At 43.8% G+C, this 14723-nt stretch overlaps 1 protein-coding gene across 1 annotated transcript in view; it reads right to left on the bottom strand.

The window, feature by feature from the left end:
- LOC112232019 (glycine receptor subunit alpha-3-like) overlaps positions 1–14723 on the bottom strand; it is a 100506-nt gene that overhangs the window by 2836 nt on the left and 82947 nt on the right. Inside the window, exons 7-8 of the mRNA XM_024398815.2 lie at positions 3681–3895; positions 2113–2259 (exon numbers count right to left, since the gene is read on the bottom strand). Of these exons, the coding sequence (XP_024254583.1) occupies positions 2113–2259; positions 3681–3895 (362 nt within the window). The remainder of the gene's footprint in view (positions 1–2112; positions 2260–3680; positions 3896–14723) is intronic.

The following is a 14723-nucleotide window of genomic DNA, read 5'->3' as shown; positions in this document are numbered from 1 at the left end:
AAGGTGAATCAAAACGAAAGTTGTGCCTTGCTTTAAGAAACTGGGCTGAAACTGAAATTGAACATATCATAATTTTTGTGTGTGTGTGTGTGTTGGTATTTGACTTCTAGACAAGTTCGTTACCTCAAGTTAGTTAGAAAAGGCTGAGCCCTGCATGTTTGAATTGACAATGACTCCTATCCACTTTGACTTTTTCCTCCTCTTGGTTACCAGCAGTGTTCATTCATCTTTATCTCATCGTGTTCTATCCTGATTTCCCTCAATCTCTTTGATTTGATTGGCCTGAGTATTCCCTTGGTATTCCCCTGGTACAGAGAGAGGCAGTCTTTTTTGTATGTCTCCATTTTATATTAATGGATGAGGGATAGGAAGAAACACAGACATCAGCCAAATGTTCAGACACTGACCCGTTCTGTCCTTCAGGAAGCTTTGTAGTAAACATGTCGAAGTAAACATTGGAAGTTTTATCCTTGGTGTACCACAGGTTGGTGTAGTAACAGTATATGGCCACCGGGGAGCAGTGTTGACTCAAAGGTGGATGGTAGAACGGTGCACCTGTTGGGGAAGTTGCTTTGCTGTTGTGCCTCAACTTTTACTTTGTGTCAAACAAGGCCATGTTGTTTTGCCTAGTCCGAATACAAAGATTATGCTAACTTTCTATAGTCTACTTTCATGAGTAAGAATTTGCTCGCAACTGAATTGCCTGGATAAATAGCTTCAATAACCTAAATAAGCAAGCCTTTTGACCACAGAGACATGGTTTATCTGACCCAGGCCCAGAGTCCAGGCTAGGGCCCGATTTAGTGACAGACAGCGTATAATTGGACTTTTCCATCTTAATCTTTTAAAATGTCCAAAAGGCCAGAAACCCAATTAACCACAGAGTCAAGGCCACTAAGCTGCCCGACATCCGTCAAGTCACATTCTTGGCCAACTAATTCCCAGAGCTCCTCTGTCAACCTCATCTTTTGACATTTCTCAACATCCTCAGACAGTCTTCAGACAACATTTCATATTACACTGCTTGTTTCATGGATTTTGACACAACTAGTTGTGGTTTGCTACAGTGCTACAAGCTCTTCACATATGGTATAAACCCTCAACATATACACTAAGTGGACAGAATATTAGGAACACCTGCTCGTTCCATGATATAGACTGACCAGGTGAATCCAGGTGAAAGCTATGACCCCTTATTGATGTCACTTGTTAATTCCACTTCAATCAGTGTCGAGGAAGGGGAGGAGACAGGTTAAAGAAGGATTTTTAAGCCTTGAGACAACTGAGACATGGATTGTGTATGTGTGCCAAGGCAAAAGATGGGCAAGGCAAAATATTTAAGTGACTTTGAACAGGGGAATGGTAGTAGGTGCCAGGTGCAATGGTTTGTGTCAAGAAATGCAACCCTGCTGGGTTTTTCACACTCGACAGTTTCCCATGCGTATCAAGAATGGTCTACCACCCAAAGGACATCAGGCCAACTTGACACAACTGTGGGAAGCATTGGAGTCAACATGGGCCAGCATCCCTGTGGAACGCTTTTGGCACCTTGTAAAGTCACGGCAAATTGAGGGCAAAAGGGGAAGGTGTCCCTAATGCCTGGTATACTCAGTGTATATGTACTGTATGTCTGAGAAGGATATATCTGTGAAGGATAGAATTGCTTGTTTCATTATTTGTTAGGTTTCTAATGTTTGGTTATACTCAGTGCATGTCTGAGAAGGATATATCTGTGAAGGATAGAATTTCTTGTTTCATTATTTGTTAGGCTTCTAATGTTTGGTTATACTCAGTGCATGTCTGAGAAGGATATATCTGTGAAGGATAGAATTGCTTGTTTCATTATTTGTTAGGTTTCTAATGTTTGGTTATACCCAGTGCATGTCTGAGAAAGATATATCTGGGACGTATAGAATTGCTTATTTCATTATTTGTTAGTGGCTAAAGCATTGAGATATGAGTTATTCATTAGTGCTTTGTGACCACTTACTTCAGCCTCAGAGCTCCTTAAGGAACCACACCATAACGGCAATATGCAGTCAGTGTTGCACGGGGTTGTTTGTTCACGCTCTGATTCGAAGAACGTGTTCTAGATTGGTCTGTAAACGTTACCTTCTTCTTCGTTCTCCGCGGGCGGAGTCTTAAGAGTTCCTTGTGTTGCCTGGAGACAAAGTTGACGGCGGCGTACTCGAGCAGAGCGGAGAATACGAAGAGCAGACACACCGCCATCCAGATGTCGATGGCCTTCACATAGGACACCTACAACACCAGAGAGACAAAGTCACAGTCACACAGTCAGAGAGCAGAGACAGACCGACAGACAGACAGACGGAGACCACGTCATAGTCAGACAGACAGACAGGCAGGCAGGCAGACGGAGACCACGTCATAGTCAGACAGACAGACAGGCAGGCAGGCAGACGGAGACCACGTCATAGTCAGACTGACAGGCAGGCAGGCAGGCAGACGGAGACCATGTCACAGTCACACAGTCAGAGAGCAGAGACAGACAGACAGAAAGTCACAGTCACACAGTCAGAGAGCAGAGACAGACCGACAGAGTCAGAGACCACGTCATAGTCAGACAGACAGACAGGCAGGCAGGCAGACGGAGACCACGTCATAGTCAGACTGACAGGCAGGCAGGCAGGCAGACGGAGACCATGTCACAGTCACACAGTCAGAGAGCAGAGACAGACAGACAGAAAGTCACAGTCACACAGTCAGAGAGCAGAGACAGACAGACAGACGGAGACAAAGTCATAGTCACACAGTCAGAGAGCAGAGACAGACTGACAGACGGCGACCAAGGAGTTGAGAGAATGAATAGTCTGACATTATCTGGCAGAATTTCAACTGTCTGGCCAAGTTTGCAGCTTGTTTTATGTTTTCATTTCACAGAGATTGGATTGATGCTGTTACATAATCTGGAGTATGTTAGGAGTGTATGAGAATACATAATACATGTATATATCAAATATGTGTCATGGAGTATTTAGTTGTTTTTAGCTGGATAGGTTGGAATAATGCTGTGAAATTGTGAAAATGATGATAATGCCCCGTTAGTGTAAGAGCTGCTTGAAAAGACCACCTGGAATTTCAGCCTGTTTTGGTGGGATGGCGTTATAGCATCTCTGGTAACATCACCAGGTGGTAAATTAGTTACTAGACCAATAAGAAAGAGAGTTCAAAGCCTCTCTGCCAATAACAGTTAGTTTTCAGTTTCCCCCTCCCCACTCAGACCCACTCCCAGACAGTCCTAGCTGAATCCTTGCTTGAGAAATGGACCTTTGCTCAGAGGATATTCTTTTAATTGTTACCCAGAAGTGATTTGATATTGGAGGTAACAGATGCATTGAAACTTTAACATTCAGTCTGTCATGATGTTACCGTTTTATCTTTCAAGGAGATCGATATGCAATCACTGATATCATGACGGTGTATAAATGATGCAACACATTCAATCTCGTATGATCTCTGCAATACTGCAAGGCTCCGTTAAGCAAACAGGAAAAAGTCACCCTGTACCTAGACCATAAATCAACAACGGACAGTCAGTCCTGAAGGAGGGACATCTTTTTGCGCGAGCACCAGTGGTGATGCACACAGCACACTCTCCTGCCAACCCACACATACCCACTCACACTCTCACACACTCTGCCCCTCCCCCCCCGACCCACCTTAGGCAGAGACGTTCTAGAACCGGAGCTCTGGGTGGTCATGGTGAGCACGGTGGTGATGCCCAGCGCCACCCTGGCGGGCGCGGCGTCCATGTTGATCCAGAAGGAGACCCAGGAGAGGATGACGATGAGGAGGCTGGGGATGTACATCTGGATCAGGTAGTAGCCCATCTGTCTCTCCAGGTGGAATCGCACCTCGATACACGTGAACTTCCCTGTGTAGAGGAGGAGGAGAGAGACAGAGGGGAGGAGAGCGACTGAGACAAGCGCCTATGTTTCCTTTGTTTCGTGTTAAAGTCTGCCTGAATAACATACTTGGAAACGTACCGTGGAAGTGTATAGGCAAGATGAGGCGTACTCCTTCGGAGACGATTAGGTTTCTCTGTCGACCATATCTTACAGACGTCAGCCTTCCTCCTCTCATACACACCGTATACTGCACATGTAAACAAGCCCACACACAAACTGCACACGTGGCTTCTCAGAAAATCTCAATTCTAGGAAGCCATATAATATGCAAAAGCTGTGGAGGAGTTGAAATCCATCTCCATGTAGTCGGTCCATGCAGCTGTGGTTATCTTGATCCTCAAAGCTCAGTGCATGGGCCTCAGATGAAAATGCCAGTCATGCTCTCTGCCTTTGATGCGTCAACGTTTTGTCAGATCTCCCCACCATCACACACACACCCAACCCTCAGTTCATAGGTTACCAGTGCCACGCTCAATATGGAAGTGGTCTGATGAGGCAGACGCCAGGCTACAAGACTGTTTTTCTAGCACACAGACTGGGATATGTTCCGGTATCCAATAGCATTGAGGAGATTACCACATCAGTCACGGTTTTAATCAATAAGTGTATAGACGACGTCCCCACAGTTTTATTATTTGTAAAATTAGATTTCACCTTTATTTAATTAACCAGGTAGGCCAGTTGAGAACAAGTTCTCATTTACAACTGCAACCTGGCCAAGATAAAGCAAAACAGTGTGACACAAACAACAACACAGAGTTACACATGGAATAAACAAACATACAGTCAATAACACAATAGAAAAAGTCTATATACAGTGTGTGCAAATGAGATAAGATTAGGGAGATAAGGCAATAAATAGGCCATAGTGGCGAAATAATTACAATTTAGCAATTAAACACTGGAGTGATATATGTGCAGAAGATGAATGTGCAAGTAGAGATACTAGGGTGCAAAGGAACAAAAAAATAAATAAAATAACAGTATGGGGATGAGGTAGTTGGATGGGCTATTAACAGATGGGCTATGTACATGTGCAGTGATCTGTGAGCTGCTCTGACAGCTGGTGCTTAACGTTAGTGAGGGAATTATGTGTCTCCAGCTTCAGTGATTTTTGCAATTAGTTCCCGTCATTGGCAGCAGAAAACTGGAAGGAAAGGAGGCCAAAGGAGGAATTGGCTTTGAGGGTGACCAGTGAAATATACCTGCTGGAGCGCGTGCTACGGGTGGGTGCTGCTATGGTGACCAGTGACTATAAGAAGGTATCCATACCAAAAGAACATGAATTACAGGCAATATCCACGCTGGGCTAAAGGCTAGAGCTACCGCTTACAAAGAACGGGACACGGACAAGGCCCAGACTTAGAAAGCCCGCTACGAGCTCTGACGAGACATCAAACATGAAAAAGGACAATATAGGAGGAAGGTGGAATCCTATTCCACCGCTAGTCGCATGTGGCAGGGCTTGCAGATCATGACAGATTAGAAAGGGAAACCCAACTATGAGTTGCCCAGTGATGCAGATCTCCCAAACGTGCTAAATCCCTTTTATGCTCGCTTCGAAGAATACTACACTGAGTTTTGCGTGAAAGCCCCTGTTGTTCCTGATGACTGTGTGATCTCGCTCTTGGTGGCCGATGTGAATAAAAGTTTCAAACAGATAAACACTCGCGAGGCCGCCGGGCCAGATGGAACACCAGGGTGCGCTCTCAAAGCATGCGAAGACCAGCTGGCAAGTGTCTTAATTGACATTCTCAATCTCTCCCTTGTCCCAGTCTGTAATTATGCTTGAAAGGCTGGTCATAACACACATCAACACCATCATCCCAGACACCTTACCCACTCCACTTCCTGACAGTCCGTCCCCAGGTGGTGAGGGTAGGCAACAACATCACTCCACGCTGACCCCCAATACCATTATCAAGTTTGTTGACGACACAACGGTGGTAGGCCTGATCACTGACGGCAATGAGACAGCCTACAGGGAGGAGGTCAGAGACTTAGAAGTGTGGCGCCGGGACAACAATCTCTCCCTCAACATCAGTAAGACCAAGGAGCTAATCGTGAACTACAGGAGAAAGAGGGGAGAGCACGCCCCCCATCAACATCAACAGGGTTTTTGTGTAGCGGGTCAAGAGCTTCAAGGTCCTTGGCGTCCACTTCGCTTAGGACTTAACATGGTCCACACACACCCGCACACTCGTGAAGAGGGCACGACAGCACCTCTTCCACATCAGGAGGCTATAAGTAATACAGCTGCTCCATCAAGAGCATCTTGGCTGGCTGCATCACCGCTCGGTATGGCAATAGCCCCGCCCTCGATCGCATGGCGCTAACGAGGGTGGTGCGGACAGCCCAATACATCACTGGGGTCGAGCTCCCTGCCATCCAAGGCCTTTATATCAGGCGGTGTCAGAGGAAGGACCGAAATATTGCCAAAGACTCCAGCCACCTAAGCCATAGACTGTTCACTCTGCTACCTCTGACAAACAATACCGGAGCATCGGCTCTTGGACCAACAGGCTCCGAGACAGGTTCTACCCTCGAGCCAAAAGACTGCTAAATAGCCATAGGAATGCTAAATAGCTAATTAAATGGTTACCCGGACTATCTTGCACTGACTCTATGCACACTCACAAGACTATACATACACACTACTGTAAATAAACATTCACTCACACACACACACACACACACACACACACACACACGCTGCTGCTACTCTGTTCTTTTTTACTCGTATTATCATCTATCCTGATGCCTAGTCACTTTACCCTGCCTCCATGTACATATCTACCTCTAATACCTTATTATTATCTATCCTGATGCCTAGTCACTTTACCCTGCCTCCATGTACATATCTACCTCTAATACCTTATTATTATTATTATTATTATTATTATCCATCCTGATACCTAGTGACTTTACCCTGCCTCCATGTACATATCTACCTCTAATACCTTATTATTATTATTATTATTATTATTATTATCCATCCTGATACCTAGTCACTTTACCCTGCCTCCATGTACATATCTACCTCTAATACCTTATTATTATTATTATTATTATTATTATTATCCATCCTGATACCTAGTGACTTTACCCTGCCTCCATGTACATATCTACCTCTAATACCTTATTATTATTATTATTATTATTATTATTATCCATCCTGATACCTAGTGACTTTACCCTGCCTCCATGTACATATCATGTAAATACCTTATTATTATCTATCCTGATGCCCAGTCATTCACCCTGCCTCCAATACCTCGTACCTCTGCAGATTGATCTGGTACTGGTCCTCCCTGTATATAGCTTCATTCTTGTGTATTTGATTCCTTTTGCATTATAATTTATGCATTCGGCACATGTGACAAATCACTTGACAGGATACATGGACACTCTTACTGACAGTTGTGGCTGCTTGGCGTGATGAATTGTTGTCTCTGCCCAATAATGTTTGTACCATGTCTTGTGCTGCTACCATGCTGGGCTGCTGTCATGTTGTGTTGCTACCATGTTGTTGTCATATGTTGGTACCATGTTGTGTTGCTATCATGGTATGTTGTTGTCTTACATCTCTCTTTATGTAGTGTTGTCTCTCTTGTCGTGATGTGTTTTGTCCTATATTTTATTTCGTATTTTTAATCCCAGCCCCACAGGAGGCCTTTTGGTAGGCCGTCATTGTAAATAAGAATTTGTTCTTATTAACTGACTTGCCTAGTTAAATAAAGGTTCAAAAATAAATACATAAAATACGAGGTGAGTGGTCACTTTGCCCAAAGCACGCCCCTGGGCCTGTACTCCTACATATGTGATCAGCACATGCACCCAATGCACTCTAGTAAACATATGTACCCAACACACAAATTCTCTCAATTTACTAAAATGTATGTATATCCAATGGACTCAAATAAACATATGAACCCAATGCACTGAAATGAATGTATAGACTCAATGCACTGGAATGAATGGATAGAGTCAATGCACTGGAATGAATGTATAGACTCAATGCACTGGAATGAATGTATAGACTCAATGCACTGGAATGAATGTATAGACTCAATGCACTGGAATGAAGCCATTATTTCCGTAAAGTAAACCTCTGACATTTGAGATAATGTATTGCAAAGGATTCCGCCAGCCTCAATGTTTCCCTTGAGAATAAATCCCTCTATAATAGTTGCTTCGAAAGGATGAAGTCAGTGGGGTTAGTGAGCAATACAATGCAACGACCCACACAACTTTGAAGAAATGCCTTCCCTACTGTAGTGTTTGTTTACTGTAGCCTAACAGACAGGGGCATCATGCACCCCAAACATCTGAGGGGACACAAAGTACATTGAATGGCTGGTGGGTGATCTGGAGGGGGACAAGGCTCCCCAGTCTGGGAGTTGGTGAATTTTGCACAAAAAAAAAAAACACATCCTGAAGACAGCATTTTCCTGCAATTTACAGCCACACTCATTATACTTAAAGGGATACTTTGGGATTTTGGCGGTGAGTCGGCTCAAGAGGTATGCTTAGATATCTTTATCTACTTTGTCAGAGATAGATGAACTCATGGATGCCATTTTTATATCTCGGCATCCGGTAGGAAGGAAGTTAGAGGCAGTTTTAAGCGCCAATGCTAACTAGCATTAGTGCAATGACTGGAAGTCTATGGTATCTACTAGCATGCTAGCAGTTACCATAGACTTCGTCATTGCGTTAACGCTGCACTCAAAGACATAAAAATGGTATCCACGAGTTAATAGATCAAGATATCTAAGCATACCTCTTGAGCTGTCTGTATCCTCCTGACTACTTAAAAAAAATGTATTGACTAAATATATGCTTCTCTACATCTCCGCTAAAATCTGGGTAAAATATTGAAAAGGGTGCGTGCTCAGCTCCCTCCTGTACTCTCTGTTCACCCATGACTGCATGGTCATACATGCCTCGAACTCGATCATCAAGTTTGCAGACGACACAACAGTAGTAGGCTTGATCACCAACAATGACGAGACAGCCTACGGTATAGGGAGGAGGTGAGGGCTATCGGAGTGTGGTGTCAGGAAAACAACCTCTCACTCAACAGCAACAATACAAAGGAGATGATCGTGGACTTCAGGAAACAGCAGAGGGAGCAACCCCCTTCCACATCTACGGGACAGCAGTGGAGAAGGTGGAAAGTTTTACGTTCCTCGGCGTACACATCATGGACAAACTGAAATGGTCCACGCACGCAGACAGTGTGGTGAAGAAGGCGCAACACCCGATGTCACAGGAAGGCCAAAAAGATCATCAAGGACAACAACCACCCGAGCCACTGCCTGTTCACAACGCTACCATCCAGAAGGCGAGGTCTGTACAGGTGCATCAAAGCTGGGACCGAGAGACTGAAAAACAGCTTCCATCTCAAGGCCATCAGACTGATAAACAGCCATCACTAAGATAGAGAGGCTGCTGCTTGCATACAGACTTGAAATCATTGGCCACTCTAACAAATAAGAATAATTATGTTTACATATCTTGCATTACTCATCCCATATGTATATACTGTTATACCATCTACTGCATCTTGCCTATACCTCTCGGTCATTGCTCATCCATATATTTATATGTACATATTCTTATTCCATCCCTTTACTTAGATTTGTGATTACTTAGATTAGATAGATTACTTGTTGATATTGCTACACTGTCGGAACTACAAGCACAAGCATTTCGCTACACTCGCAATAACCATGTGTACGTGACCAATACATTTTGATTTGAAATGGGTGATGAACATCCACAAAATAATACATACCATACAAAACATATCATACTAATTTTAGTGTCTCGGATTTTCTTACAAAATAATACAAAATGCTTTAAGACCAGGTTGGTTTGTGCCGTCTGAGTGTGTATGTCCATCTGTGTGTGTATGTCCATCTGTGTGTGTCTGTTCTGGATCTTGACAGCACCTTGCCACTCACAGGGCATTAATTGTGACAAGCTGTCAGTGCAGGCCTTGGGGTGGACAATGGAGGAACAGTTTATTTAAACCAGTTTTGTAAAACAGACTTCATTGTACATGGACCGGATGGACAGAAAGAAACCTCACATTTTTTGTCTCTGGATTTCGGCTCATTTCAGGGATGGTTGACCCTTTGAATCGGACGAGCGAGAAAATCCCATGTTAATTTTATTACATCAAATGTAATTGTCCATTAGCTAGGTTAACTATGACTGTGTCCCAAATGGCACGCTATCCATTACATACTGTAGTGCACTACTTTTGACCCAAGCTCTGGTCAGAAGTTGTGCACCACATAGGGAATAGGCTCTTTTGGGACACGACCTGCCTCACTGATATCTGTACCGAATAGATACCGTTATTCATTTCTCACACTAGGACTCTGTAGTCTCTTGAGGAATATACTGCAATAACTCCAAATGAATTCCATGTCCAGCTGGGTTTTCAGGGCCAAACGCCACGTGGCCCTTAATGCACTTCTCTAGTCCCACGAGTCACTGCTATAACCTCTACACCACATGACGCCGCCCTACAACAAAACACCCACAAACGGCTCCTTCTGCTCTCACTCACTCTCTGCTGGGTTCTGATCATATCACATGTCTTCCTTTCCTTTCATCCTCTTCTCTGACTCTTTCTGCTCCACCGTTCCTTCTCTTTCTGGTCTAGGTCTCTGAGGGAGAGGAGGCATGCAGTAGAGATGTGTGTGTGTGTGTGTGTGTCAGGCCATGTCTAGGCTTGACAGATCATGCAGCTTAAGTATTCTGATCATGGAATTCCAAACACGCTATATTCAAATGCCAGTATGTATTCTACAAATGGTGGAATAGGCTAAATATGATAGTAACACAACAACCACACCTGACGGCAGTAGCCAACTACTGTAGCAAACTAGTCAGCTAACCTCTGTGTCTAGCTAGCAAGCAACACTAAAGGGATTGCAAACAGGTTAGCATAACTCTAGCCAAACAAAAAATATTTTTAGCTAGCTGGATAGCATTTCCTCCAACGTTATAATGAAAAGGTGTCTCTCGGTCCCAAAACACACGTTTTCTGGAGACTTGTGGGAGGAGTGCTGATGACGTCGCCCACTGTATGCACTTTCGGTAGCCTGACTGCATCCAGACTGAGGAGAAATCCACACACAATGCAGCCCTGACCACCTCCTGAAGTAGTCAGACAGATCTGAACACAATCACACCACAAAGACACTTTTGTGCATCTAGACCCGTCTGTGATATGATCTTCACATTCCTTCACAAGTCGCATGTAAGTGTCAAGTGTAGACACAACCTCAGTGTACTGATGTGTGGGTGTGTGTGTGTGTGCGTGCACATGTACACATCTTACTATCACCGTGAGTACCAAAAGCACTCAAAAGAATAGTAAACCTACAAAAATTCAGAGAAGTGGGGACATTTTGCCAGTCCTCACTTGTAAAAAATGCTATTTTAAGGTTAGGTTTAAAATTAGGGTTAGGGGTGAGGTTTAGGGTTAGGCTTGGGAACTAGATGTTTGAATGGGAATCAATTGTCTCCACTGACTATACCAAACATTAAGAACACCTGCTCTTTCCATGACAGACTGACCAGGTGAATCCAGGTGAAATATACGATCCCTTATTGATGTCACTTGTTAAATCCACTTCAATCAGTGTAGATGAAGGGGAGGAGACAGGTTAAAGAAGGATTTTTAAGCCTTGAGACAATTGAGACATGGATTGTGTATGTGTGCCATTCAGAGGGTGAATGGGCAAGACCAAAGATTAAAGTGCCTTTGAACAGAGTATGGTAGTAGGTGCCAGGCACACCATGTCAAGAACTGCAACACTGCTGGGTTTTTCACGCTCAACAGTTTCCTGTGTGTATAAAGAACGGTCCACCAACCAAAGGACATCAGGCCAACATGACACAACATGGGCCAGCATCCCTGTGTATGGTAAGTGTCTGTCTGTATATGTATGTTTGCAATCACAACAAGCCAAGGAGTACAGCCAGTCAGGCAGCTAGGAGGCTAGCAGGTAAGCCCCATAGAGCAGCGTTTCTTAAAGTATGGGCCGCGACCCAAATAACGTATAAATATTTCATTAATTACTGGATTTGATTTGGCCAAGTGCAACTGCGCTCTCGGCTCAGTGCGCTCTCTCCTTAGCAGCGCTCTCTGCTTAGTTTGGCAGCTGCGCCAGTAGGAGAGGGAGAGGTAGAGGGAGATGCCCTTGTGCTTCGCGGTTCACTGGATCTTTTTTCTGCAGTTTTGTTGAAGATAATTCCGCAAGCTGTAGCGCTGTCGTTCAAGCCACTGACTTGTTATTTCCAGGTCGCCATCACTCACCGCTGTCATGAAATGGACTCCTGCTAGAACTCACAAGTTCTGCCTGAGCTCAATTGTCATGAAATGGACTCCTGCTAGAACTCACAAGTTCTGCCTGAGCTCAATCGTCATGAAATGGACTCCTGCTAGACCTCACAAGTTCTGCCTGAGCTCAATCGTCATGAAATGGACTCCTGCTAGGACTCACAAGTTCTGCCTGAGCTCAATCGTCATGAAATGGACTCCTGCTAGAACTCACAAGTTCTGCCTGAGCTCAATCATCATGAAATGGACTCCTGCTAGACCTCACAAGTTCTGCCTGAGCTCAATCGTCATGAAATGGACTCCTGCTAGACCTCACAAGTTCTGCCTGAGCTCAATCGTCATGAAACGCAAATACAGTGTTGACTATTTGTCTCTTTCATACAAACTTTAAGGAATAACAAGGAGCGCCCACAATGTGTTTTGTGTGGGGAAGTGCTTAGTAATGATTCTCTCAAAACGAACAATATTAATAAAACAACCCGTCTTGACCAAACATCCACAGCATGATGGTAAACCCAGGGGGTTCTGTCAGAACAGGGCAGAATGCTTCAGGAAACTGCTTCGAAAGTGGGAAAGTAAGTCAACTAACAAGACATTGTTGTCATTTTATAACAGGCGATGATAAGCAGAAATAATGGAGTACTATCTCTCATAGTAGTAGATGTGAGTTTATCTTTCAAACAATCCCCTGGCCTTGTAACGTTACACAGCTAATAGCCAATGTTAGCCAAAGCAAGCTAACTAGCTACTGAGAGTGCAACCCTAAGAAACAGTACAGATGAAGATGAGAAATTCAGGCCTACTGTATATTTTACTGTAGAAATTCTTGTTGAAAACAAGTCTAGGTTGGAACTGTTGCCGTTAAAATACAAGTAATACCTTTGATTTTGAACGGGAATAAACTGATTGAAGCAAGATGCTTTTTGGGGCAAACACTCACACAGTTCTGGGTTGTTCATCTACAGCAGGAAGTGGTCTCCTGCCTGACTGAGAAAGCAGTAGATGTTCTGATCCAGTTTGGCACCACATACCTATGCATGTCAGGGTTCTCAAGTACAGAAACAGTGTCAATGCTGAGCATCACCTCAGTGTTGTACTGTCAAAAACTGAGCCCAGAATAGACCTGCTGGTTGAAATCTTCAACCAGCCACACACCTCTCATTAGGACTGTGTGAATGTGTTTTCTGGTCTACATCTGTGTGATGTGATCAATCAGTTTATTCCAGTTCAGAATAAAAAATGTTTATTTTAACAGCGACAGTTCCAACCTAGACTTTCTATCAACTACAATTTCTACAGTAAGATGTACAGTAGGCCTGTACAGTAAGATGTACAGTAGGCCTGATCATTGTTTTATCTGTACTGTGACTGAGGTTTGCACGATCAAAAAGCCTGTGTGTGTGTGATGTGATCAATCTGTTTATTCCAGTTCAGAATGAAATTATTTATTGTATTTAACAGCAACAGTTTTTAATGGGGAAAAACAAACATGAAAAGGTTTATGGGATTTTCATTGTTATTTGTTTTTGTCTATATTGCATATTTTTCTAGGCATAATGGCAATGAAATGTATCGATATTTACGTATCGTATCGTATTCCTGGGTCCCAGGAAAACACAGAATTTCTCATTTGAGTCCCAGGCTGAAAAAGTTTAAGAACCCATGCCATAGAGGATAACACTCCCATGCTGTACTGTAGTCACCAAGCATAAGTAGCCCCACTGCCTGCTCACACACACATAAACAGGACACACAGGAAGAAACCAAATAATAAACAGGAAGTGCTGCTGATTCTGCATCCTGATTGGCTTGGCTTGGCCGGTTTTGATGCCTACCCTCGAATTGCGTGGGTCAATGCCCCTGTGACACCAGCGTGGAGACCCTGTGGCCAGTCAGTTTGATTGACAAGGCTGACTGGTATGCTATGGTAGCCTATGGAGAGTGTGGTCTATAAGCACGGAGCATTGAACCCATCAGTAGAGTACATTTTCTCCGCTCTGTCTCCCTTTTCATAAACACATGTCACACTGGCATTCACCAGAGCCAGACAGAGCACCGCTGTTCCCTCAGACAGCATCCTTTATGACCGGAAAGAATGGAGGAAGTTGGTCTTGGAGTTTAAATGGAAGCTGTCGGGAAACAACGTCTCTCTGGTTGGCTTGGGAGAGTGGTTCAGGCAAACAGAAGAACATTGACGCAGAGGTGTTGAAGAAGAATATAAAGATGGGCTGTATACTGTACAGCAAGTCTGCATTCTGGTGCTCTGAGAATGCATGTTTGCAATAGGTTAACTGAGTGAATTCTTATTTATTTAACCTTTATTTAACTAGGCGGGTCAGTTTAACTAGGCGAGTGAATCTAATATGGAAGTTAACTTCACAGAGAGTAAAATGACCTATAGCCAATGTTATTCATCTCCATCATCTCTC

Source organism: Oncorhynchus tshawytscha, linkage group LG34 (genome assembly GCF_018296145.1).
Source record: "Oncorhynchus tshawytscha isolate Ot180627B linkage group LG34, Otsh_v2.0, whole genome shotgun sequence".
NCBI classification, from domain to species: Eukaryota; Metazoa; Chordata; class Actinopteri; order Salmoniformes; family Salmonidae; genus Oncorhynchus; species Oncorhynchus tshawytscha.
The sequence above is the reverse complement of the archived record's forward strand: the minus strand, read 5'-3'. Positions and strand labels throughout refer to the sequence as shown.